The 24846-nt window shown below is 48.6% G+C and overlaps 1 protein-coding gene across 1 annotated transcript; it reads right to left on the bottom strand.

Moving 5' to 3' along the window:
- Positions 1 to 6788: 6788 nt before the first annotated feature.
- Rbak (RB associated KRAB zinc finger) lies at positions 6789 to 16768 on the bottom strand. The gene is made up of 4 exons (XM_051161095.1): positions 16709 to 16768; positions 10645 to 10771; positions 9626 to 9721; positions 6789 to 8769 (listed from the first exon to the last, which is right to left on the bottom strand). The coding sequence occupies exons 1-4, from the start codon at positions 16721 to 16723 to the stop codon at positions 6878 to 6880; spliced, it is 2130 nt and encodes a 709-aa protein (XP_051017052.1). The 5' UTR covers positions 16724 to 16768; the 3' UTR covers positions 6789 to 6877.
- Between the last annotated feature and the right edge of the window lie 8078 nt (positions 16769 to 24846).

The following is a 24846-nucleotide window of genomic DNA, read 5'->3' as shown; positions in this document are numbered from 1 at the left end:
CCCGCCTGAAGCTGAGCCGCCCACTCTGACCACGCCTTTCAGGCCAAGCCTTGCACATCCACCACAGAACTGCTTCTTTATATACGATGACCACGCCCTTAAGGCATAGCCACACCCACTCCTTAATGTCTAGCGCCTTCACCATCCGGTGGCCACACCCTCCCGCTGAGAAGTTCCAATCTTGGCAGCGTTGCTCAGCTTTTTGGCTGAGCTTGGTCCTGCAGAAGGTTTCCTTCCTCCTTCCTTCCGTCCTTCCTTCTTTTCTTCCTTCCTTCCTTTCTCCCTTTCTCTCTCTCTCTCCATCTCCCCCCCCCCCCGCCCCTTCTTTGGTTTTCCGAGACAGAATCTCTTTGTGTAGCCTTGGCTGTCCTGGACTCACTTTGTAGACCAGTGCTGGAATTAAAAGCATGCACCACCACCACCCACCTATTTCTGAACATTTCTTTTGGGGGTGGGGTGGGGTGGGTTCAAGACAAGGTTTCTCTTGTAGACCTGGTTGTCCTGGACTGCTTTGATGACCAGGCTGGCCTCAAACTCACAGAGATCTGCCTGCCTCTGCCTCCCGAGTGCTGAGATTAAAGCATGCACCGCCAAGACTGGCTCAGCCTAGTCTTCATAGTGGGATTCCCAGCCTGCTAAGGCTACATAGTGAGATCCTGTCTCCAAGGTGGGGGCAATTTGACAGAAAACAAAAAAGAAGACACATTAGTTCCTTATTTCACTCAAAATATACCATGGTGGTAAGCTGCAAGGGCACAGTGCAAGATCCCAACAAAGCTAACGTGACCATGCAGAGGATGTCACGCACGGAGGTATAAAAACTCACCACTCTGGTACCCACTGCATCAGAAACATAGGGTGGGGGACATGGAACAAGTGCTAGAGCCAGCTGTGAATTTTTAAATCCTCTTTAATCAAAGGGCCACATCCATGCAGAGCAATACACCGTGCAGAACACACTGGGGTACTTAGCACCAGATTCAGAAAAAGGTACCCGCAGGAACCAGACATGTAACCCCTACAAGCCTCCGCTAAAGACTGACTGCATGGATGTTGTGTCTGTCTTTTTATCCTTCACAGAGAATCGTGTCACGTGGTTGCCTGTGTTTGGGATGCCCAGACTTCAGCATCATCCTCTCCCACTGTGCAATGTGGACTCCGCAGTGGAAACATATCCCCGTCAGTCAGTTCAATCTACTGTATATGTGATCCTTGGGCATTCTGAGATGTTTTTTTCTTTTGAAGTTTCACACCATGCATATTTCTAGAGCACTAGTGTGTGCCTCTGTGTATATCTATGTGTGTTTCTTCTTGGTTTGAGTAAAAGGGTATGTACATGCTTAACTTTGTTTGTCTGTTTTGAGACAGGGTTTCTCTGTGTAGCCTTGGCTGTCCTGGACTCACTTTGTAGACCAGGCTGGCCTCGAACTCACAATGATCCACCTGCTTCTGGCTCCCTGAGTGCTGGGATTAAAGGCGTGCATCACCACCTAAGCATGTAAGTGACTACATGCTTAACTTAAAGTGTCAGTTTTCCAAAGCGGTTTAGCATTTGCCCTCTATGCATAAAGTTCCTGTTAGAGGGCTGGAGGGGTGGCTAGCTGATTTGTAGTGTTTAGTGAGGAATGAAGTTTGGTTCTCAGCACCAATGTGAAGACGCTCATAACTGCTTATAACTCCAGACCCAAGGGATCCAATACCATTTCTGGTCTCCAAAGGCACCTTCACACACATGGCACAGATGTGCACGTGCACACACACACACACACACACACACACACACACACACACACACACATTAAAAGTAACTACCTTTTTTTTTTAAGTTCCCACTGAGGGCTGGAGAGATGGCTCAGAGGTCTGCTCTTCCAGAGGTCCCAAGTTCAATTCCCAGCATCCACATGGTGACTCACAACTATCTACAATGTGATCTAATGCCTTCTGCTGTGCAAGCTTACATGCAGGCAGAACACTGTATATGTAATAAATAAGTCTTTTTAAAAAATAGCTCCTATTGAGAACATTCTTGCAAATTTCTGATGATTTTTGTGCCTCCCATTTTATCTATGCCAGGGAATAGCTTTGAACTTATTGCATATGATGTGTGAGTGTTCACACACATGTGCCATACATATGTGCACAGCTCAGAGGGACCTCTTAGGAATTAGTTTTCTTTCCTTCTGCCTTAGGTTCAGGTCATGGGACTATGCAACCATCTCACAGTCCTCGGTGGTTTGGCTTTTAATCTTATTCCATCGACTATTAATGAGCTAACACATCTTTTTACATATATTGCTATATAGCATTTTTTTCCTTTAGTGATATGGACGGCCATGTCTATAGCTCATATTCTCCTTTTATTGATTAGGGGGTGTTCTTTTTATGTTCCAGATAAAGTGCCAGAAAGCCAGGCTCTCTATGCCTGCTGCTGACTTCCCACAGGTTTGTGAATAAAGGCTCAATGGGAAATATCCATGTACAGTTGTCTGTGTATTATATGGGGTCGTCTGCCTACAAGAGGAAAGCCCTTTAATCCCAGCACTGGAGAGGCAGAGGCAGGTGGATCACTGATCACTGTGATTTCGAGGCCAGCCTGGTCTACAAAGCAAGCCTAGGATAGCCAAAGCTACACAGAGAAGCCCTGTCTCGAAAAACCAAATAACCAAACAAAAACAAACAAACAAAACAAAACCGAGAGAGAGAGAGAGAGAGAGAGAGAGAGAGAGAGAGAGAGAGAGAGAGAGAGAGAGAGAGAGAGAAAAGCTAGGCAGCTGAGATAGGACAAAAGCCACAGCACTTACTAACTGGCTTCTTACAGAAAAAGTTTACCAATATCTTTTTCTTACTATATGAACTGCAAGAATAGTCAAACTTTCTGTTTTCCTAATCACTTAAAAATATTTATTCTTGAATAAATTATAATAAATTAAAGATATTTATCCTTAGCCAGGCATGGTGGCACATCAGGCAGATTGTGTTACACACACAAACATAGATATCCATGGCAGCCAGAAGAGGGCGCCAGATCCCTTGGAGGCAGAGTTAAAGGTGGCTCTGAGCCACCGGTCAGGCATCCTAGGACCTTAACTCAGGTCTTCTGCAAGAGCAACCAGGGCTCTTGACTGCTGAGCCACCTCTCCAGTCCATCCTACTCACTTAAAAATGAAATAAAATTGTGTCCGTGTATGTGCAGGTGAGTGTGGAGGCCAGAGCTGTTGGGTCCGGAACTGGAGGCATAGGCGGTTATGAGATGTCTAAATCAAGTCCCCTTCAGGAGCATTAATTATTCTTCAGGAATAAGCAACCACTCCAGTCCCCGCCCCCCAACCCCCACCCCCACTTTCTTAATAGTGGCTTGCTAAACACAAATTCCATTAAGTATAATCCAAATTAAACTTTTGTGCTTTAATAGTGTTGCAATCTTGCTTAGAACATTGCCTGCACCAAAGGTACAAAAATCTCCTAAATTTTGTTTTAAAGATTTGTCTTTATGTGCCTGCTTTTTTTTTTTTTTTTTTTTTTGCCTGCTTGTATGTCTGTGTGAAGGTGCCAGGTTCCCCTGGACCTGGAATTACAGGCAGTTGTGGGCTGCCACATGGGTGCTGGGAATTGAACCTGGGTCCTCTGGAAGAGCAGCCAGTGCTCTTAACTGTGGAGCCATCCTTCCAGCCTGAAAATCTCCTACATTTTTAAAGGCAAGGTCTCAGTATGTAGTCCTGGCTGGCCTGGGACTTGCTTTGTGGATCAAGCTGACTTCCACTTGCCTCTGGGATCCCTCACCAGGAATGACCACCACACATGGCCCTTCTGTTTTCATAAAATGTTCTTTGACATTTCATAAACAAACAAGTCTTAATCTGGTTTTACTGTTGTTATATATACAGCACAGCTGATAAAACACCAGATGGAAGCGGCCTTGTTCGCTCTTTCCTGCCACTTGTTAAGTGAGGTGACCCACATTTCCAGAACCTATATAACACTCTTATGCCATAATATGTACGGTAAGTAGAAACTGTTTTATTCTGGTTTTGTTGTTGTTTGGTTGTTTTTGTTTTGTTTTGTCTTTTTGAGACAGGGTCTCTCTCTGTAACAGTCCTGGCTATCCTGGGCTCACTCTTGTAGACCAGGCTGGCCTTGAACTCACAGTGATCCGGCTGCCTCTGCTGCCCAAGTGCTGGGATTACAGGCGTGTGCCACCATACCTGGTTTGTTTGTTGGTTGGTTGGTTTTTTGAGACAGGGTTTCTCTGTGTAGCCTTGGCTGTCCTAGATTCACTTTGTAGACCAGGCTGATCTCAAACTCACAGCGATCAGCCTGCCTCTGCCTCCCAAGTGCTGGAATTAAAGGCGTGTGCCACCACACCTGGCTTTATTTTGTTTTGATACAGGGTTTCACTACTTACACACTTTTGTCCCACAAGTCTTTTATTCTTATTTTTATTTTTATTTTTAAAGATTTACTATGTATACGGTGGTCTGCCTATGTGTGCCTACCCACCAGTAGAGGGCACCAGATCTCCTAGACTTGGAAGTTTTGGTCGTTGTGACCCACCCTATGTGAACCAAGGGAACCCAGATCAGGTCCTCTGCAAGAACAGCACACACTAGGAACTACCGAGCAGACTCTCCAGCCTCTACATTCAGGTTTATTTTACAAGTTAGCATTGCTAATTATTAAAGTGTTGACTGTTTGTATATGTTTTAGATACAGCTTGTTCATTTCTATGACATAACTAGGTTTTGAGATTCTACTACATGTGGGTTAACAGGAGAAATGACGTCCCTTTGAGCAGCTCCTGACAGCCACAGGACGCCCTACTGTGTGGTCACATTTCCCCCCTAGATAACATTTTTGAAAATGTGTTTTTCTTTGTACACTTGAGAATTTTTGTTAAGAGGCATTGCTTTCAACATCATCTATGCTTTTTAAAAAATGTAATTACATTTTAAAAAAAGATATATTTATTATGTATACAGTGCTCTGCCTGCATGTACACCTGCAGGGCAGAAGGGGGCATCGGATCACATTATAGATGGTTGCGAGCCACCATGTGGTTGCTGGGAATTGAACTCAGGACCTCTGGGAGAGAATAGTCAGTGCTCTTAACCTCTGAGCCATCTCTCCAGCCCTGCTTTTTTTTTTTTTAACTCCAGTGTTACAAAATGACCTTGTATGCAAGAACTTTGTTCAATCTCCTCATTACTTACACCCCCAATTTATAACTCTCATGTCTGAATAGCTCCTGGATTGTGCTTACGTGAAGGTCAGGCTAGATAAAAGTCCCTACTTCTTCACTGATTTTTACCTTTCTTTTTTTCTTCCTCTCATATCCTCTGTCCAGGCCTCTCTGTACAACGTTGCGTAAGATTCCTGGTAGCAGACCGTATTGCATTTGGGGGAGAAACTGTCAACAGTGCGCTATTCCAAGTGGTGCTTGTAGCAGCTGAGGTCACCCTCTGTCTAATTAAGGAGACTCTTCTCTGTATTGCACTAAGGCGACGTTTTTTTCCCCATCAGTTTTCTTCACGTGACTGTTACCTTTTGGAACGCTCAGCTCTCTCTCTGAATTCTTGGACCAGGCCGGATCTGATCACCATTTATGTAACAAGTACCTGCATTTGGTCTGTCCCGGCTCGGGTCAATAACCCCTATAATAATCAAGTTCTGGTAGCAGCTCCTTCTGACCTGCCCCCTGACTTTCTGCGTTCATGGTTATCTGGCTGGGGAGTGGGCTGTCACGGTGCAAAGACACCAAGTAGATGCAAATGATAGTAATTCTTTGGGGAGGGGAGTATTGGAAAGCAAACATGGGGCCTCACGCACGCTAGGCAAGTGCCTGTCTCCTGGACTCCATCCTCGGCCCTCAGCCCCTGAGATTTGGATGGGTATGGAGTGTTGAGGAAATCTCCCCGGGCTGTCCATCATCCTTTTGTCCAGTGGCTCTAGTCACCACCAGCCCTATGTCTGTGTGCTTGCCGCCATGCTTCCTGCCGTTACAATGGACTGACTCAGTGTCTCTTCACAGCAACAGAACACTGACTAAGACAGAGTAATTTACCAAAATAGTTACTTTAAAGTCTTTATGCTCAATTTCAGTTGATTTTTTTTTTTTTACAAAAACAACTCTACTGGTATGCATTAACAAACAGAAAATCCACTTGTAAGTTCTAAATAGAAAATTATTACTTTCCTATTATATACTTTACCAATATACCCCATTGTAACACTGTCATTCTAATACTCATTATCATGTTTTCACAAACTTCTCAAAGCCACGACTGCAAAGAAAAATTGCATAGAATTACTATTAAACTGCATTTCTAGAACGTCAGAGATGTCACATATTTAGTCATCCTTATGAGCAACTCCTGGTTTTATAATCTCATTTTATAAGTTTATTGAGAACTGATAAGTGTCCTGGAACTTGTCTATAAACACCTGTTTTAACATCAGAAATATGGCTTTCAGCATAAGTTCCCACGGTGTGTTGCATATTCACCTAATTGACATTTCTTAACAAGACTCCCTGATATGTAAATACTATTTAAATAAAAAATAAATACTAAATACTTTTAAAGTCTCACTCATGTAAAACTGATCTAGTGTCCCACAAATGATTCGGTCATGGTTTGCTTTTTGCTGAATTTTTACAGTCTTCTCTGAAAATTCAGGTTAAAATGGATTTCGTTTTAGGACTTCTCGCTCAAGGGCACGGATGCTCAACGTGAGACTCACCGGGGTGTAGCTCAGTGTAGAATGTCGATAGCATGCAAAGGCCCTGTGTTCAATTCCCAGCACCACATATATAAAAACTACCTACTGGACTTCCAACGTTCACTATATAACCAATGGCTTGTTTTGTGTTTTGATTGAGACGTCAGAGATTTTCCACGGTGAGTACATTTCCCGTCCCTCTTTTATGAATTCTCTGATGGCTATTGAAGGCTGATCTGTGATGGAATTTTTTCCCACATTCGTTACATTCATAGGGTTTCTCTCCTGAGTGAGTGCGGTAGTGCACGGTGAGGTACGACTTCTGAGAGAAGACTTTCCCGCACTCGTTGCACTCGTACGGCTTCTCCCCCGAGTGGCTTCGGTAGTGCACGGTGAGGTTTGACATCCGCGAGAAGACTTTCCCGCACTTGCTGCACTCGTAGGGCTTCTCCCCCGAGTGGATCCGGTGGTGGATGGTGAGGTAGGACTTCTGGGAGAAGAACTTGCCGCATTCGTGGCACTCGTAGGGCTTCTCGCCCGTGTGCACCCGCTGATGTCTGAAGAGGGACGAGTTGTGAGAAAAGGTTTTCCCACACTCGGCACACCCGAAGGGCTTCTCCTCCGAGTGCCCTCTGTAATGCACGGTGTAGCACGGTAAGTCAGAGAAGGACTTCCCGCAGATGTTACATTCGTACGTCTTTTCCCCTTCCGGGGCGGACTGGTGCCTGCTGAAGGCTGAATTCTCGAGGAAGGTTTTCCCACACTCGCCACACTCGAGGTGGCACTCTCCTAAGTCATCTGTGCCCTCGGGGAGGCGCTGCAGCCGGCCGGACTTGCCACAGTCGCTGCACTCGTGGGCCGTCTCTTCCGTGTGCACCTTCCGGTGCCTAATGAAAGCGGAGTTGAGATTGAAGGTCTTCCCGCATTCTGTGCACTCGTATGGTTTCTCTTCCAAATGGCTCCTGTAGTGGATGGTGAGGTACGACACCCGGGAGAAGAACTTCCCGCACTCGCTGCACTCGTAGGGCTTCTCCCCCGTGTGCGTCCTCTGGTGTGTAATGAGGGTGGACTTCCGGTAGTAGGATTTCCCACACTCACTGCACTTATAAAGCTTCTCCCCCGAGTGTGTTCGCTGATGGTCGCTGAGGGCCGACCTGCGGGAGAAGGATTTCCCACACTCGCTGCACGGATAGGGCCTCTCCCCCGAATGGTTTCGCTGGTGCAGCGTGAGGTGCGTCTTTTGGCAGAAGGTCTTCCCGCACTCGCTGCACTCGTAGGGCTTCTCCCCCGAGTGGGTCCTCAGGTGCTGCGTGAGGTGTAACTTCTGGCAGAAGGTTTTCCCGCACTCGCTGCACTTGTAGGGTTTCTCCTCCAAGTGCGACCTCCGATGCACAGTGAGGGTCCCCTTTTGGCTGAAGGACTTTCCACACACGTTGCACGCGTAGGGCTTCTCTCCCGTGTGCGCTCTCTGGTGGATGATGAACTTGGACTTTTTACAGAAGGACTTCCCACACTGCGCACACTCGAAGGGCCTCATCTCCACTTGTGAGCTCGGATACGCACTGAAGTCTGACATCGGGATGAAGTCGGCTCCGGGGCCACGCCATCCGTAGGGCTTCTCCCCGATAGAAACTCTCTCGTGAGCCATGAAGACACACTCACCACTGTCTAAGGCGTCCACGCACTCATAATCAAAGGGCTTCTCCAAGATGGCGACTTGCTGCAGAATACCCTCCTCATGCTGAGGGGACGTGCCCCCACTTTGACTAAGGTCGTCGGGTTTCTCTCTGTATGCTTCCCCACACTCCGCACACTTGCTGGGCTCTGGTGCATAGCTCCCATCGCTGCTAATTAACTCTGAAACAGATTCCAAAGTCGTCCCACAGCAGACACAGCTGTGAGCGCCTGAACACCTCAGGTCTGGCTCTAGGTTGTAAGCTTTATCGAGTGCACCCCTCTTCTCGGCTCTTCGGCTGTTGAGACCGTCAGCGTGCCTCAGATGATTCTCTTCATTTTCTTGGGTTCTTTCTGCGGGGTCGTCAACTTTACTTATTTCTGAAGAGGAGTAAGATTTAAACAAACCCTGTCAACATGAATACACAAGCTACGGAAGGGGGATGTGAGCAGTCTATGAGTGAAAATTACTATGGATGCATAGGTCTCCTCTCCCTTATATTTATAGTATGGTGTGTGTGTGTGTGTGTGTGTGTGTGTGTGTGTGTGTCTATGGTGGGTAAGAAGTGGGAAGAAGTAAATTTACATTGAATGCAAGCACCTTTGTTACGTTACAAATACTATCTTCTCAACTTTGACAGAAAAAATGAAAAAGAACTAAGAAATGGCGAGCAGAAAGCGCCGTTGCTGAAAGGGTCTAAGCCAGCGAGACGTGCGAGGACTCCCAGCAAAGGGGAGCAGGGGAGACAGTCAGCGGGCACACGTGAACAAGAAATGCTTTAATATGGCCTGTGGGGGGGGGGGGGGGAAACAGATCCCCATCCTCTCAGATGGCAACGTGTCACCACACAAGGACACTTCCGCGTCTACATCAGTGGCCACACAGGAGATGGCACCTTCCAGACTTCTGAAATCTTTGCTTCTGTTTTTATTTGGAAGAGTGTCTGTTTATTTAGCCCAGGCTGGCCTTCAACTCTCATTGATTCCCCTGCCTCACCAGGAGTTTGGGGACTACGGCACAGCCTTTCCACCTGGCACGTCAGTTAGAACACCTGGAAAGTCCTATGTCCCTCCCATTTAAAGAGAGTCCCAGAGCCAGGGCTTGACCTCTGTGACACCGAGTGAGTGCTCACCAGTCACTCAGCCTTTAATACCCTGACTTCCGGCGTCATGACTTAAATTCCCCCACACCAGTTATGCCCTCCACCCCATTAAACTTCATTCTCTGCTCACTCACCCACGTGGCTCTGAGAATGGCGGTCGCCTTCCACCGTCCACGGTTCTTCTCCCTGCTCCAACTTAATGATCACGTTTGGCTTGGTGACGTCGTACCCTGTTAACAGGAAAAAGAGGCGGCCTTGGAGTCACTGTGGTGTAGGAAGCTCTGCTCCACGTCACACACAGCCTTTCGTGTATAGGGATGCTGCTGAAGTGCCTGACTTGGAGGCTCTGGCTTAATATCCAGCACCACAAGGGGGCGGTAGAGATACACCTGATGGCTACCCAAAGGCCTGAAAGAGTCTTGATTGGTTTTCTTTTTGTTTTTTTGAGACAGGGTTTTTCTGTGTAGCCTTGGCTGTCTTGGACCCACTTTGTAGACCAGGCTGGCCTCGAACTCACAGAGATCCGCCTGCCTCTGCCTCCCGAGTGCTGGGGTTACAGGCGTGCGCCACCATCGCCCGGCTTGAAAGAGTCTTGAAATAAAGTCACAGTATTTAGAAGGGGTCCTCACCCACACCTGAGCGGCTGGGAAGGGGGCCTCACCCACACCTGAGCGGCTGGGAAGGGGGCCTCGCCCACACCTGAGCGGCTGGGAAGGGGTCCTCGCCCACACCTGAGCGGCTGGGAAGGGGGCCTCGCCCACACCTGAGCGGCTGGGAAGGGGGCCTCGCCCACACCTGAGCGGCTGGGAAGGGGGCCTCGCCCACACCTGAGCGGCTGGGAAGGGGGCCTCGCCCACACCTGAGCGGCTGGGAAGGGGGCCTCGCCCACACCTGAGCGGCTGGGAAGGGGGCCTCGCCCACACCTGAGCGGCTGGGAAGGGGGCCTCGCCCACACCTGAGCGGCTGGGAAGGGGGCCTCGCCCACACCTGAGCGGCTGGGAAGGGGGCCTCGCCCACACCTGAGCGGCTGGGAAGGGGGCCTCACCCACATCTGAGCGGACACCTGAGCGGCTGGGAAGGGGGCCTCACCCACACCTGAGCGGCTGGGAAGGGGGCCTCACCCACACCTGAGCGGCTGGGAAGGGGGCCTCACCCACGGAGACGAGGTTGCTGTAGTTCTCCAGCATCACGTCCCTGTACGTCGTCTTCTCCTCAGAGTCCAGCTGCTGCCACTCCTCCTGGGTGAAGGCCACCGCCACATCCTTGAACGACAGTGGGCCCTGCAACGGCACGATCAGAATTAGAAGCTATAATGAAGGCACAGGGGGTGCAAGCTTTCCCCAAGCTACCGCAACAGTGAACCATAAATAGTGTATTCCTTACTTTACCTTACAGAACCTGGAAGGGAAACACACCATGCTATCTTGGGAAACAGAACCATGTGACAGTTAACTGTCCACTTGACACATTTAGACCCATCTGGGAAACGGGGTACAATAAGGGACTGTGTAAGTAGGCTGATCTGTGGGGGAGTGTCTTTATCATGTTAACTGAGGTGGGAAGACCTGCCCACGACGGGTAGCGTTGTTTCTTGGACAGAGATGCTATGATACATAAGAGTGGAGAAGGTGGGGCTGGAGAGATGGCTCAGAGGTTAAGAGCATCATCTGCTCTTCCAAAGATCCCGAGTTCAATTCCCAGCAACCACATGGTGGCTCACAACCACCTGTAATGAGATCTGGTGCCTTCTTGTGGTGGGAAGGCACACCTGTGGGCAGAATACTATATAAATAATAAATAAATCTAAGAAAAAAAAAAAAAAGAGTGGAGAAGGCTGCCGAGTGCTAGCAAGCATGCATGAACTCAGTGCTCTCTGCTCTTGACTATGGATGCAATATGATCAACTGCTGAACATTTCTGCTGCCTTGACGTCCCCAGAATTATGGCCCCTAACCTGGAATCGGGAGCCAGATAAACTCTTCTCCCTTAGGTAGCCTCTCTCAGGGTATTTTATCACAGCTGCATGAAATGAAACCGAGACACTTACGACAGTGGCGGCCCCAGTTTTCAACTGGACTATGGGAGGTGCAGAGGCTATAAGACGTACAAGACACTATGTCTGCTCTCAAGAGCCTGGGAGTCCAAGGATGAGACATGCCCACTTAAGAGATGCATGCATCCCATAATACTCTGTCACATTCTTTAGTCTCTCGTGCTGGTAGTTCTTCTGAGTCCTCTTATGGTGGAATACTCACAACTCGGGCCCAGTTTCTTTTCCTCTCATTCTCGGGCTGTTTTTGTCCGTTTGGGGATTTACATTTTTTATTTTAGCATGTGTGTGGCAGCAAATGTGTGCGTGTGGGGTGGGGGGCAGCAGAGAAAAACTGAGGGCAGGTCTCTCCTTCCATCACATGGGTTCAAACACAAGCTGTCGGGTTTGGTGGTGTGGGCCTTTGCTCGCTGAGTCATCTCGCCAGCTCTGGGCTGCAGCTCACTGATTTTTGCACGCTTCATTTGCACGGCTAACTGCGCCTGTTGAGTTCATTTCAAGTTTCGCTGCAAACATTTCTTTCGCGCAGCAATTCATAACATTAAAGAAAAAGAAAAAAATGAAATCAACTCCCAGAGGTGTCCCTAGAGTAAAATATATAAGGAAAAGTTGGGATTACGAAAAGTTCAAGAGCCAAGTGCGGTGGCACACACCTTTAATCCCAGCACTCGGGAGGCCAAGGCAGGTGGATGGATGTGAGTTCATGGCTAGCCTGGTCTACAAAGTAAGTAATTCTAGGTCAGTCAAGGCTACACAGAGAAAAAAGTGCTCTCTGCTAAAAAAAGAAAAAAAAAATTCACAACAGATTGGTCTGATAACTCTACTTCTAGAGTTCTGACACCTTCTGGTCTCTGTGAGCTTCTACAAGCACACAGTGCACACAGAACAGCCATAGGAATACACAGTGCACACAGAACAGCCATAGGAATACACAGTGCACACAGAACAGCCATAGGAATTTCTCAGTGATACCGTCTATGTACAGAGAAACCAGAGCCATGGGTCATACGACTGTACACAGGGGCTACTGGTCTGCAGCCAGAGTAAACAGCAGACTCTGCAGAAAGCCCCTGCGGAGCCCCATTGTGGGGTGGGGTGGGGGGCTCACAGTTACCAAGGGGCAACTGGTTGTCTGAGAAGTAATCAAGGACTCCCTGGACAGCTGTGTGGTATGATCATACCTGTTAAAGACAGCATTTCTGTGTACGTGAGGTGCTCATCGGTACGGCATTATCAGGCGTACAGCTTCAACCCAACACTGTACCAGACAAACCAGAACACACATTCAACTTTATCCGCAGTGGACAGGCCTTTTGCTTCCCTAGTTTGAGCAAATTTAATCTCCTCAGTGAACTCATTGTGCCCACAAAATGACCCAAGTGACCATTTAATGAGGGGTGATGGTTAATCTCAGTGATCAACTTGCTGAGGCCCCGACTCACTGGAGGAACAGGCTGCTAGCTAGTCACTTATGGGGGGTTATTTTGATGGGGTAACTGGGGAAGAAAGGCCTGCCCACTGTGGGTAGCTTCACTCCCTTGGCTTCCATTGTGGACTATACAAAGACAAGAAGGTGAGGCGAGCACAAGCATTCACTGCTTCCTGCTTTCTGACTGGGGACGCAAGGTGACCAGGTGCTGGCTTCCCTGCTGTAACGGACTGCGGCCTGGAACCGTGAGCTAATAAACTATCTCTCTTAAACTGCTTTCACCAGAGGTTTTGTGAGGTTTTGTTTGTTTGGTTGGTTTGGTTTTTGAAGACAGACTTTTTCTGTGTAACAGGCTTAGCTGTCCTGGAACTCATTTTGTAAACCAGGCTGGCCTTGAAATCCCAGAGATCCACCTGCCTCTGCCTCCTAAGTGGTGGGACTAAAGGCGTGAATCGTCACAGTTGGCCATTAGAATATTTGTAAAAGATGTCATTGAGTGTTTTCTCGGTATGTATGTATGTATGCATGTCTAGTGCCCAGAGGCCATACTTTATGATTCCATGGATAAGACTCTATTATTTCATGTTTAATTCTAGGTATAAGGTTCTATGACCTTATGGATAAGATGCTTAAAAAAAAAAAAAAAAAAAAAAAAAAAGCCAAACAAACCCCCCCCCCCCAAGCACTTGTGATGTCCTCCAGATTAAGCAACCACTCTCACTGTGATGTGGCTTTTATTAGAGCTAGTGCTGTAATACTGCACCCTATTATTTCAGAAGCCATTCTGGCTCTCTCTTAAGTGATGCTGGCATGGTAAGGCTAGGGAAATGCCTCAGTGGGTAAAAGCACTTGCCACACAACCTGACAATCTGGGGGTTAACTGCTGAACCCACATGGAAGGAGAGAATTGACTCCCGTAATTTGTCCTCTGACTTTCATGTGCATGTGACACATACTGGCCCCCATACATACACACATGTAGGCACATACAAAATAATTTTTTTGTTTTTGTTTGTTTGTTGAGACAGGGTTTCTCTGTGTAGCCTCGGCTGTCCTGGACTCACTTTGTAGACCAGGCTGGCCTCGAACTCACAGTGATACGCTTGCCTCTGCCTCTGAGTGCTGGTATTAAAGGCATGCACCACCACACTTGGTAAAATAAAAACTTTTTAAAAGTTGATTTGTTTTTTTGTTTTTGTTTTTTTTCTGAGACAGGGTTTCTCTATGTAGCCTTGGCTGTCCTGGCCTCAAACTAATAGAGACCTGGCTGCCTTTGCTTCCCAAGTGCTGGGATTAAAGGTGTGCACCACCACTGCCTGGCTATTAAAGCTGTTTTTTAAAAAAATAATACCTAGCTGGGTGCAGTGGCGCATGCCTGTAATCCCAGCACTTGGAAGGCAGAGGCAGGTGGATCTCTGTGAGTTTGAGGCCAGCCTGTTTTACAAAGTGAGTCCAGGACAGCCAAGGCTACACAGAAGAATCCTGTCTCAAAAAAACAAAGCAAAACAAACAAACAAAAAAGGTACCTTAGAGCAAATGGAACACAAGACTTCTTTAGATAATTTTTTTTGTTTCTCTGCAAGCTGTCTATGAATCTGAAATTACTTCAAAATAAAATGTTGAAAAAAAACCCAAAGCTATCCCAGTACTCAGAAGGCAGAGATAGGTGATCTCTGTGGGCTCAAGGCCAGCCTAGTCTACAGAGAGTTCCGAGACACCCAGGGCTATACAGAGAAACCCTGTCTCAGAAAAACAAAAACAAACAAACAAAACAAAAACAACAAAACCAAATGCTGGGCTGGAGAGATGGCTCAGAGATTAAGAGCACTGACTGCTCTTCCAGAGGTCATGAGTTCAATTCCCAGCAACCACATGGTGGCTCACAACCATCTATAATGAGATCTGATGCCCTCCTCTGGCCTGCAGGTGTGCACGTAGGCAGAGCTCTGTATATATAATAATAAATAAATAAATAAATCTTTAAAAACAAAAAAACAAAAAACAAAACAAAACAAAGCCAAATGCTATCAAATATTTAAGAAGTGTTTGAAAAGAATTCAAAAACCAACTAAAAGGGATTACCTGCCTCCAAACTCCAAAGATTTAGCTATCAAGGTCAACTGCACAATGCGCTGAGACACTTTGCTGCTCACCTAGTAGTTCTTACGGGAGCTACGTAGCCAGAGTGGGGAGTTTACTTCCACGAAAGTATTCTAGCTTATAGATGAAGAAGTGGCACAAAGAATGGGCTACCATTCTGCCTTCCCTACAGAGGCTGTAGGGCGGGACAACAGCCATCATCTCACAGATAGATGCTTACCCCATAACGACAAAGACAGGGTCACCCAGATGTTTCTAGAAGGAAACCCACAGATGCCATGTACAACAACCATGATGTAAGTGCTGTCAATCTGATAGACTCTAGAGTCACCTGGGAGATGGGCCCATTGGGATTGTCTTGATTACTTTAATTGAGGTGGGAAGATGCTGTGGGTGGCACCATTCCCTGGCTGGGACCCTGGACTACTCAAACAGATAAAGGGGACTTCAGAAAAGATATGAATTGTCTGCTCCCGTAAGTTAAGCTCCTACTGCCTTCCCCCGCTGTGCTGGGCGGTACTCTAGAACTGTGAGCCAAAACAAGCCCTTCCTCCCTTAAGTTGCTTTTGTCACTGTAAATTTTCAACCTGCAGACAGAAAAGCAACCAAGACAACAGTCTTGCCAAAAGAATGGTCAAGCCAGGCATGGTGGTGCATGCCCTGTAATCCCAGCATTTACGATGTGGAGGCAGGAGGACCAGAAGTTCAAGGTCAGAATCAAGGTCAATCTCAGGCTATAGTCGCATTTTGGAGGCTAGCCTGAGATACATGAGGCCCTGTGTCAAAAAACAATTAACAACAACAAGATGGCTGGACACAATATGACAAATTTTTCTGAGAAAACGACCAAATTTCACAAGACATGCAAAGACTTTTAAAAACTATTAAAAAACAAACAAACAAACAAACAAACAATAAACAACCTAGATTCTGGCGGGGGGAGCAGGGGGGCTGGGGGGGGCAGGAAGGGGAGATAAGCAGAAAAAAAAAAGCATAAGAGGCATTTTTTAAGGACCCATTACTAAATGAATTGGGTCAAGCTACTACAACACATAGTCTGGGATTTTTACTCCTGGGATTTAAAGGGTAAAGATGAAAATGAATCACACTGGGTTATGACATTCTGGTCTCTGGAAAAAAATGTTATGCAACAAGTGCTCGGGCAGCTGGGCAGCTGCCTACAGGCCTGAGAAGGAGAACACAGACCTCAAAGGTTGTTATAGTCTATCCACCACCATACCAACTTGAACAAAATAAAAATTTCCAAGTCCTAGGAAATCTTTAACACCCGTATGTAAGTAACAAGAATGGCAACTCCCATAGTGGCTGCAGAGACACAGTGGGCGGGACTTTCCCAACACTGCCAAGTCACTGCATTGGCTTAGAATTATCAGACTGCCCACGCACCAGAGCATGACGACCTGCCACTGAGGCTCCACTTTATATATCATTCTATGCTTTACTTACTCCCTCCTCACTACCATCCTAAAGAGCAGACCTTCGGGAATCTCCCAAAACACATTACAAAGGAGTGAGAAATCTACTCACGGGGGGGGGGGGGGGGGGGGGGGGGGGGGGGGGGATGGGAGGATGGAGGGGGCGGTCACGGGACACGACACGGGACTGGACGACACTCACCTTTGATCTGCTCATTTTCTGCGGCTCTTGGGAAAGTGCAGACGCGGCTCAAGGGTGACCTATGGGAGGAGAAGGTCATTGAAATCGGGGATTCACTGGTCCACACAGGGATGAAACCTCCTCTCGCCTGGGACCCACCAAATAAAATCACAGCATACAAACACTTCGAAGAGGTGACATGGATGACGGGAAGGAATCACACACCTAACACCACAGTCGGGGATTGGGCACACCTTCAATGATGAACACAACACGGTTCCCTTTTTATCAACAGGCAGTATGTGTAAAGGTGCAAAGGTTACTTATTTTCTCATTTCTTATTCCAATTGTTGAAAACATGTCACGGGTTAATCCCAGCCCCGTGGGAGGCAGAGATCATTATGAGTTCGAGGCCAGCCTGGTCTACAAAGTGAGTCCAGGACAGCCAGGGCTGCACAGAGAAACCCTGTCTCGAAAAGCAAAAATAAATAAATAAATAAATAAATAATAAAAAGAAGTAAAGAAAGAAAAAGATGTCACATGACGAAGGACCTAGGAGTCATGTTCCATGAGGTGACACATATGGAACCCCAACTTTCTCTCTGGAGGCTGAGACAGGAGTACCAGAACATGGGCAACACAAAGAATTTGTGTCTCAAAACAAACAAACAAACAAACCTATAAAAAAGAAAAACGATCAGACATCGGACGAACATTAATAAAGCGTAGTTTGTTTTCAAACTATCCAACTAAATTTGCTACTGCTACACTCTCTCAACCCCGCCCCCACACCCCCACCCAGACAGGGTTTCTCTGTGTAGCCTTGGCTGTTCTGGTCTCACGTTGTAGACCAGGCTGGCCTCGAACTCAGAGAGCTCCACCTGCCTCTGCCTCCCTGAGTGCTTAGAATTATAGGCGTGCGCCCACTGTGCCAGGCCATACCGCTGCACACTTTAAAAAAAGAGGGAAAGGGAGGAACCAGAAAACAATGGCCCTCGTATCAACAAACCCCTGCACAACCTTGGTCAAGTCACACGCACCATCTCAGACTGCCTTCCTCCACCAGCAGAGGCAAAAGCTGACTTCCTGCACTGGCCCCTTCTGATGCTACAGGGTAGACTCAGGGGGACCAGCAGAGATAGTCCCGGCGCTGACCGCCGCTGAGTGACACCGCGGGAATCTGCAGTGGCTAACCCCTCCAGTGCATGCACACTTCGTCCTCGAACGGTCCACGCAGCCCAAGGCGGTGCAAGCTACCCTGCTGGCTGCTCGACCATCGAGACCGTCCCGAGCGAGCCCCGCGAGCTGGGGACAGCGGGGAGCCCAGGTTGACTGGCGAGTGGCCCGCCAGGCCCAGCCTCCCTCCCGCGGCCCCGATCTGTGCCCTCGGGCCTCACCGGGCAGGAGGTCCCGCCGCCCCCGTCCGCTGTTGACTCTCGGAAGCTCGGGCCTCGGCCCCGCGGGCTCGGTGACTTCAGCTTAGCGGACGCAAAAACTGCCAGAGGGAAGGAAGCCTCAAGCCGCGACCGGCAGGAAGTCGGGGCGGCGCTGGGGCCGTGCGCACGCACGGGCGCCGGCACGCGCACAGGCCGAGACGCGCATGCGCGGCACCTTTCCGGAAGTCGGAGTTCCAAGGCTCCCCTTTCTCCCGCGCGCAGAAACTCTAAGTCCCAGAAGTCTTGGCGCCTCTGAATGTAGGGAGCGTCGCGCAAGAATATGCTTCCTCCCAGAAACTTGGAGGCGGTGCTCTGAGAGCAATGGCTGCCCCTAACCCTGCTCTCATCTTCTTGTTTGTCCTCACTCCCTCTGAGCCTGCAGCGAGGGTCGGCTGCGGGCCCAAGTTCCAAATCTTCTGCAGGCCTGACACTCTTAAACCAGAAGGAAGATTCTATCAGAAGGAAAGGAAATTGTGTGTCATTCTTAGTTAGCTAAACTTCCTTGAAATACCAGGCACAAGAAATACCCAACAATGCTTTACAAAGGAAGAGAAAACACAAATGGTGGGTGTCTAGATCATACCTGCAATGCGTAGACATTCTGAAAACAGAACCAGAAAAACGCACACAGAAAGAAGAAAACAAGCCGGGCACGGTGACGCACGCCTTTTAATCCCAGCACTCCGGAGGCAGAGGCAGGTGGATTCCTGTGAATTCGAGGCCAGCCTGGTCTACAAAGTGAATTCAGGACAGCCAAGGCAGGACAGAGAAACCCTGTCTCGAAAAACCAAAAAGAAAGAAAAAGAAAACAGTTTGGATGTGGACAGACAGGCACATCAAGGGTTACCAGTCAGCAGGCTGAGACCCTTCCGTTCTGCTCAAGTAGGAATTGAACACACAAGGAGAAACCCAACCGGTGCAGGCTCTTGTGTGCCCAAGGCCTACTGACTGGACCAGCAAGGCCTAGAAGCTTTCAGCTTCAAGTCTTGACCTAGGTAGGAGTCTAGGGCTCCAGGCTTTAGAAACTAGAGACTTCATGTCCTGGCCGTTAACCCACCAGTTGGCCTGGCATTTGGCAGCTCTTGTAATATACAGCTTCCAGCAGCAGCAGCAGCAGCAGCGGGTAGCACCTGGGCCTGCTAATGATCTCGATCCTGAATGGACCTCAGGTGTTGTGACCCTCAACTACTCCAGCCACGAGTGTTACGACTCTTGAATCCAAGGTAGACCCATAGCGTTTCTAAATTCCCCAGGGGACAGGAAGCTAAGGATGCTCTCTTTCTTGAGGTGACAAGACCTCCTCCCCCTGCCCTGGCTTACCTGCAAGCACCCTTCCACCCTCCTGTCCCCATATTGCAGGCTCCCAGAATTTTGGGCTCCTCTCTGAACCTCGTGTCTACCTCAGGCTCCCCCTTCCTCTGTCCCTCATTCCTCCTCTCCAGGGTGTGACCTCTCCCTTCCCATCCCCTCTCTCCATCAGTACCTCCTATCTATGGTCATAGCTTACTTCAGCCGTGCTGGGCTCTTCTCCTGGCAGTATAGGCCAATCCACTTCTTTCTGGCTCTGTATTTTGCCTCCTCCTATTGGTCACTGTCCCCTGCCAGGGTGGAGGGCCATGAAAAGCAATCCGCTGACCTTTCATCTCTCATGTACGTGGTCTTGTGACGGTATGAGGGAAAACAAGTGAATGTCCATTTAAAAGCTGAGTAAGGAACTGGAGTGACGGCTCAGTTGGTAGAGCAGCCACTGGACACCTGTGAGGGCCTGAGTTCAGATCCTCAGAGCGCAGATGGAAAGCCAGGTGTAGTAGCATGTGTGTGGTTGTCATCCTAGTCACCCTAATACTGGGGGAGGAGACAGCGAGATCCCCAGGACTTGCTCCGCTAGGCAGTTAGCCTAGACTCACTGGCAAGAAGACACATGTCCTAGGGAGAGGCCCTCTGTCAAGTACCAAGGCAGATGGACCCAGAAGACCAATATCTGATTTTCCTTGTGGCCTCCACACATACGCACAGGCACAGACATGTACCTAAACTGTGACATGTACACCCACACCCACACACTGAAAAAGAAAAACTGAACAAGAGGCTGGAGAGATGGCTCAGCAGTTAAGAGCACTGGCTGCTTTTCCAGAGGTCCTGGATTTGATTCCCAGCAACCACCTGGCAGCTCTCACCCATCTGTAAATCTAGTTCCAAGGCCTCTTCTGGCCTCTTTGGACACCATGCATGCACATGGTGCACAGACACACATGGAAGGGAAAGTACTTAAAAACAAGCAAACAACTCAACACAAGAGGAAGCATAGTGAGAGGTCAAGGGCCCACTGAGGCAGATTCTCTCTTTTGAGAAAAAAGTTTATTAGAAGACTTAATTAACACCACAGGCAGGCAGAGAGCAGTGTTGCCAGAGTGGAGGTAAGGGTGGGATTCTGAGAATTTCAGGATCCAAGAGTGGCTAAGATGGCTGCTTCTTCTTCTTCTTCTTCTTCTTCTTCTTCTTCTTCTTCTTCTTCTTCTTCTTCTTCTTCTTCTTCTTCTTCTTCTTCTTCTTCTTCTTCCTCTTCCTCTTCCTCTTCCTTTTCTTCCTCCTCTTCTTTTCGTTTTCTTTTTTTGATTTTTCGAGACAGGGTTTCTCTGTCCTGGATTCACTTTGTAGACCCCTCAAACTCACACAGATCCGCCTGCCTTTGCCTCTCAAGTGCTGGGATTAAAGGTGTGCGCTACCACTGCCAGGAACCCAGAAGTGTTGATCGCACTGATGTCCCGCACAAACCAAGATTGCTGTCAGCCACTGGAGGGAGAATTGAGTAGGGAGGGGAGACAGGTCAGTCCTGGCCCTTCGGTTCTGAGCCTGAGTGGATACCAATGTGTGCACACAACACAAGCCCAGGGAAGACGGAAAGATCCGAGAAGGGAAGCCTGGCGTCCTCTCATGTCAAGGGCGGCAAGGATGGCATTGGGTTCTGTAGATGCTCCCCACGTGACCGGTGCCTTCAGATGGCCTCTGTCCACAGTGGGCTGGTCCCCTATCACCCTGGGAAGAACTGATGCCCCCCAGCCTCCCTTCTGGCGCCTCCTTGGTAAAGAACCATATAACACCCTGGTTTCTTCCACAGGTACCTGGCCAGTGACATGAAGGAGGACAACCAGCCCCTAAACAAGACATGTTTTACTTCCTCTACGGGAAGAGCTACGCCCAGCGCCCCTTGTTTCACAGACTGCGGTTCGCTCCATGCACTGGAGGATCTGGGTGTCCCAGGAGGAGTGTGAAGAGGTGGGTGTGGGCAGGACATGGGGGGACAGAGGGACAGGCTGGACAGACAAACAGAGGGATGGGCTTGACTGTGGGAGGTGGGATCGGGGGATAGAGGAGGTGTAAAGTAGGCCTGGAGGATGCAGGGTCTTCCAGGAGAGCCAGCAAGTATTCATGGTGCTGTTTTGTTTTTCCAGATCCAGGATTACAACCCACAGCTCTGGGTTTGGGAACGAGATCGTATGAACCCAACTTAGAACCCCAGAGCCCTGGAGGTTTGAGGTCATCTGCCTGAGATAGGTATGCCCTGCGTCTTTTAAAGTGTGCACAACTTTAAAAGTGTCTGTGTAAGAAAGCCATGGAATCCTGCTCCGCCCACCCCACCCCCCGACATTTGATACAGCCACACCTACCTCCACACTGTGAGAAGGTCTAGTCACAACCTGTCAGGACCCTCCTCATCACTGCATACACAGAGGTGACAACCAGGGATGCACCTGGTGGCCAGCCAGCGGACCTTAGAAGGGGACATTTTTGTCACAGACTTGAACTGGGTAGAAAGCCTTCTACTTCAAGCAACTGGGTGCAGATGTGTTTGAGGATATATGGATTTCTGCCCACTATGCATATTCTGTAGCTCTACCATCCCATAATACTTCTCCATAGTTTACCTTTGTTTTTCCTGTTTCTGTGTATATGTGTGGTGTGAATATGCATGTATGTATGCATGTACCGTATTTTTCAGATCATAAAACACACTTTCCCCCCAAAAGTGGGAGTGGGGGGGATTGGAGTGCGTCTTATGGTCCAATTGCTGTTTTTTACTGTTTTTCTTGCTTTACTGCTCTAAAATTAGGTGCGTCTCATGGTCAGGTGCGTCTTATAGTCCAAAAAATACGTATGAGTGTTCTCGTGTATGAGGACACATATGGTGCACATCTGTGAGGGGGCAGGATTTATGCTGAGCGTCTTCCTTGATGGCAGGGCACTTTATTCTCTGTGCTACAGTGTATTGTTGAACCCAGAGCTCGCCAAGGGCAGCTGGGCTAGTTAGCCTGTGTTCTCTAAGATCCATGTCTGCTCCTCCTCGGTGTAAGGATTACAGGTAGGGTGCCAGGCCTGTCTGGCTTGTGTGTGGGTCCCCATGCTGGGGCAGCAAGCGTTATCCACAGAGCTGTATCCCTGGCCACCACTCTGCACTCTGCACTCATGTGTGTGCCCAAGCTTGCCTGACCACCTGCATTAGCTAGCTTGTGGATGCTCTGGTCATACTTTATGGAAAGAACTTGAGAGAAGGCTTATCTTATTCAGTGGTTTCAGATCATTATGATGGGTGAGGCATGGCCCAGCGCCTCTGTCCATGGTGATGGCTGTTCCTTTGAGAGTTGTTCAACACACAGCAGGAGACTGGAACCTCAAGTGGGTACAACTTTCAAAGGCCCCCTGAGTAGAGAGATCAGTCAGCAAAGTGCCTGCCTTGCAAACATGAGGACCTGATGCCCAAAACCCATGTAAAACAAACAAACAAGCAAAACAAAAAGCAACAACAGTCTGGCATGGTGGCACGTGCTTGTAACCCCAGCATTGGGGAGCGGGAAACAGGTGGATCCCTGGGTCTGATAAGCAGCGTAGATGAATTGGTGAAGGCCAGGACAGTGAGAGGCAGTCTTGAAAAATCAGGCCAGGCTGGAGAGATGGCTCAATACTGGCTGTTCTTCTAGAGGACCCAGGTTCGATTCCCGGCACCTGTCATATGGCTCACAAGCCTTTGTAACTCCAGTTCCAGGGGATCCAATATCCTCTTGTGGTTTCTCTGAGTACTGCATGTACATGGTACACAAACAAACACACAGGCAAAATACCTGTATACATAAAATACAAAATGAGTAATCTTTTTTAAGAAAGTAAATGGCACCTCAGGACCCCCCTCTCTCTCTCTCTCTCTCTCTCTCACACACACACACACACACACACACACACACACACACACACACACACACACACACACACACACACAGGAACCCAAGGGCCATCAGGATAGCTCAGCAGGTGAAGGCACTTGCTTCCCTGTAAGTTCAACCCTGAGACCATGTGTTGGAAGGAAAGAACCAACTCTCCCAAGCGTCCTCTGACCTCCACAGGCATGCTGTGCTGCATACCTGTCCTCCCATAAGTCAATGGCAATAACAACATAAAACAAGTGACTGACATGGACCAGGGTCGGAATCAACCACAGCCATGTTCCACACCACAAGCAGAGTCTGCTCTGGTCCTTGCTGCCAAGCAGATGCTGCGCCCACATCAGGCAGCTTAGGCGATGCTGGGGGTGTAGGTCAACTAGTCTGAAAATCAGACCTGAAAATGATGCTTCAGGAGGCTGGAGAGATAGCTCAGGTTAAGAGCACTATCTGTTCTTCCAAAGGCCCTGAGTTCAGTTCCCAGCAACCACATGGTAGCTCACAACCATTTATAATGAGATCTGGTGCCCTCTTCTGGCATGCAGGTGTATATACAGGCAGAACACTATATATAATAAATAGTTGTTTTTTGTTTTTGTTTTTGTTTTTGTTTTTTTTTTAAAGAAAATAATGCTTCGGGTTTGGGGTTAAGAGTCATGGGTCAGCTAGGCATGGTTGGAAAGCGGTAACTCCAACACTCGAGAGGTGGAGGCAGCAGGCCCATCTGACTGGAATAGTGTGTTCCAGGGCAGCCAGGGTTACATAGGCATCTCTGCCTCAAAACAACAACAGGGCTCAGAGCTCAGCTGGTAAGAACACTTGCTATTCTTCCAGAGGACCTAATGGCTCAGAATGGCTTGTAACTCCAGATCCAGGAACCTGATATCCTCGTCTCACCTTCTCTGTTCATTGCACCCATATAGATACCCTCCACCCCACCCCTACACTTAAAAAAAAAACTCCCACACAGTGATGACAACCAAGAATAAAGGATCCCTAGCCCATGTTAGCTCTGTGGTAGAGCACTTGCCTGCCTCACAGGAGCCTCAGGGTGCTGGGGTCACAGCACCACAGAGTAAACAGACAAAGGAAAGGAGGGTCAGAGAGAGGTTTGCACTCATCATGGGCTCCAACCTCCAGCTAGGATTGTTCCTCTTGTTCACGCTTAGAGGACGTATGAAGTCTGACATGGCCTCCCTCTTCCTTCCAGATCCCTGCGCCTGAGGGAGACACTCTATGCCAACATTGTGGGCTGCCAGGGGAAAGGAGAGAGGCCTGCCTTCCCCAGGAACCCTAGGATCTGAGCCCACTGTTCTAGAAGGAGTGGGATGGCGTCACCACGCTGTGCTCCTGGGAGCTGGGACTCTTGTAGGAGCTCTGGAGGGGACGTAGGAAATCAGGGTTCCCCCGAGGGGCACCGTGTAAATGTTCTCCCAAATGTCCTCACTTCCCATCTCCCCCAAGGCAGCAGCTGAAGGCCCTGTGGTTTCCTATAATTGGTCTCCTTGGT

This window comes from Acomys russatus, chromosome 19, assembly GCF_903995435.1.
Source record: "Acomys russatus chromosome 19, mAcoRus1.1, whole genome shotgun sequence".
Taxonomy (NCBI): Eukaryota; Metazoa; Chordata; class Mammalia; order Rodentia; family Muridae; genus Acomys; species Acomys russatus.
Note: the sequence above shows the minus strand (reverse complement) of the source record. Positions and strands in the feature narration are given on the sequence as shown.

Coding starts and splice junctions, on each gene's coding strand:
- Rbak (XM_051161095.1), bottom strand. Junction 9,722..10,644: donor CAGCAACCTCGTCTCCGTGG/GTGAGGCCCCCT, acceptor TCCTGTTAACAG/GGTACGACGTCACCAAGCCA. Junction 8,770..9,625: donor CCATTCTCAGAGCCACGTGG/GTGAGTGAGCAG, acceptor ACTCCTCTTCAG/AAATAAGTAAAGTTGACGAC.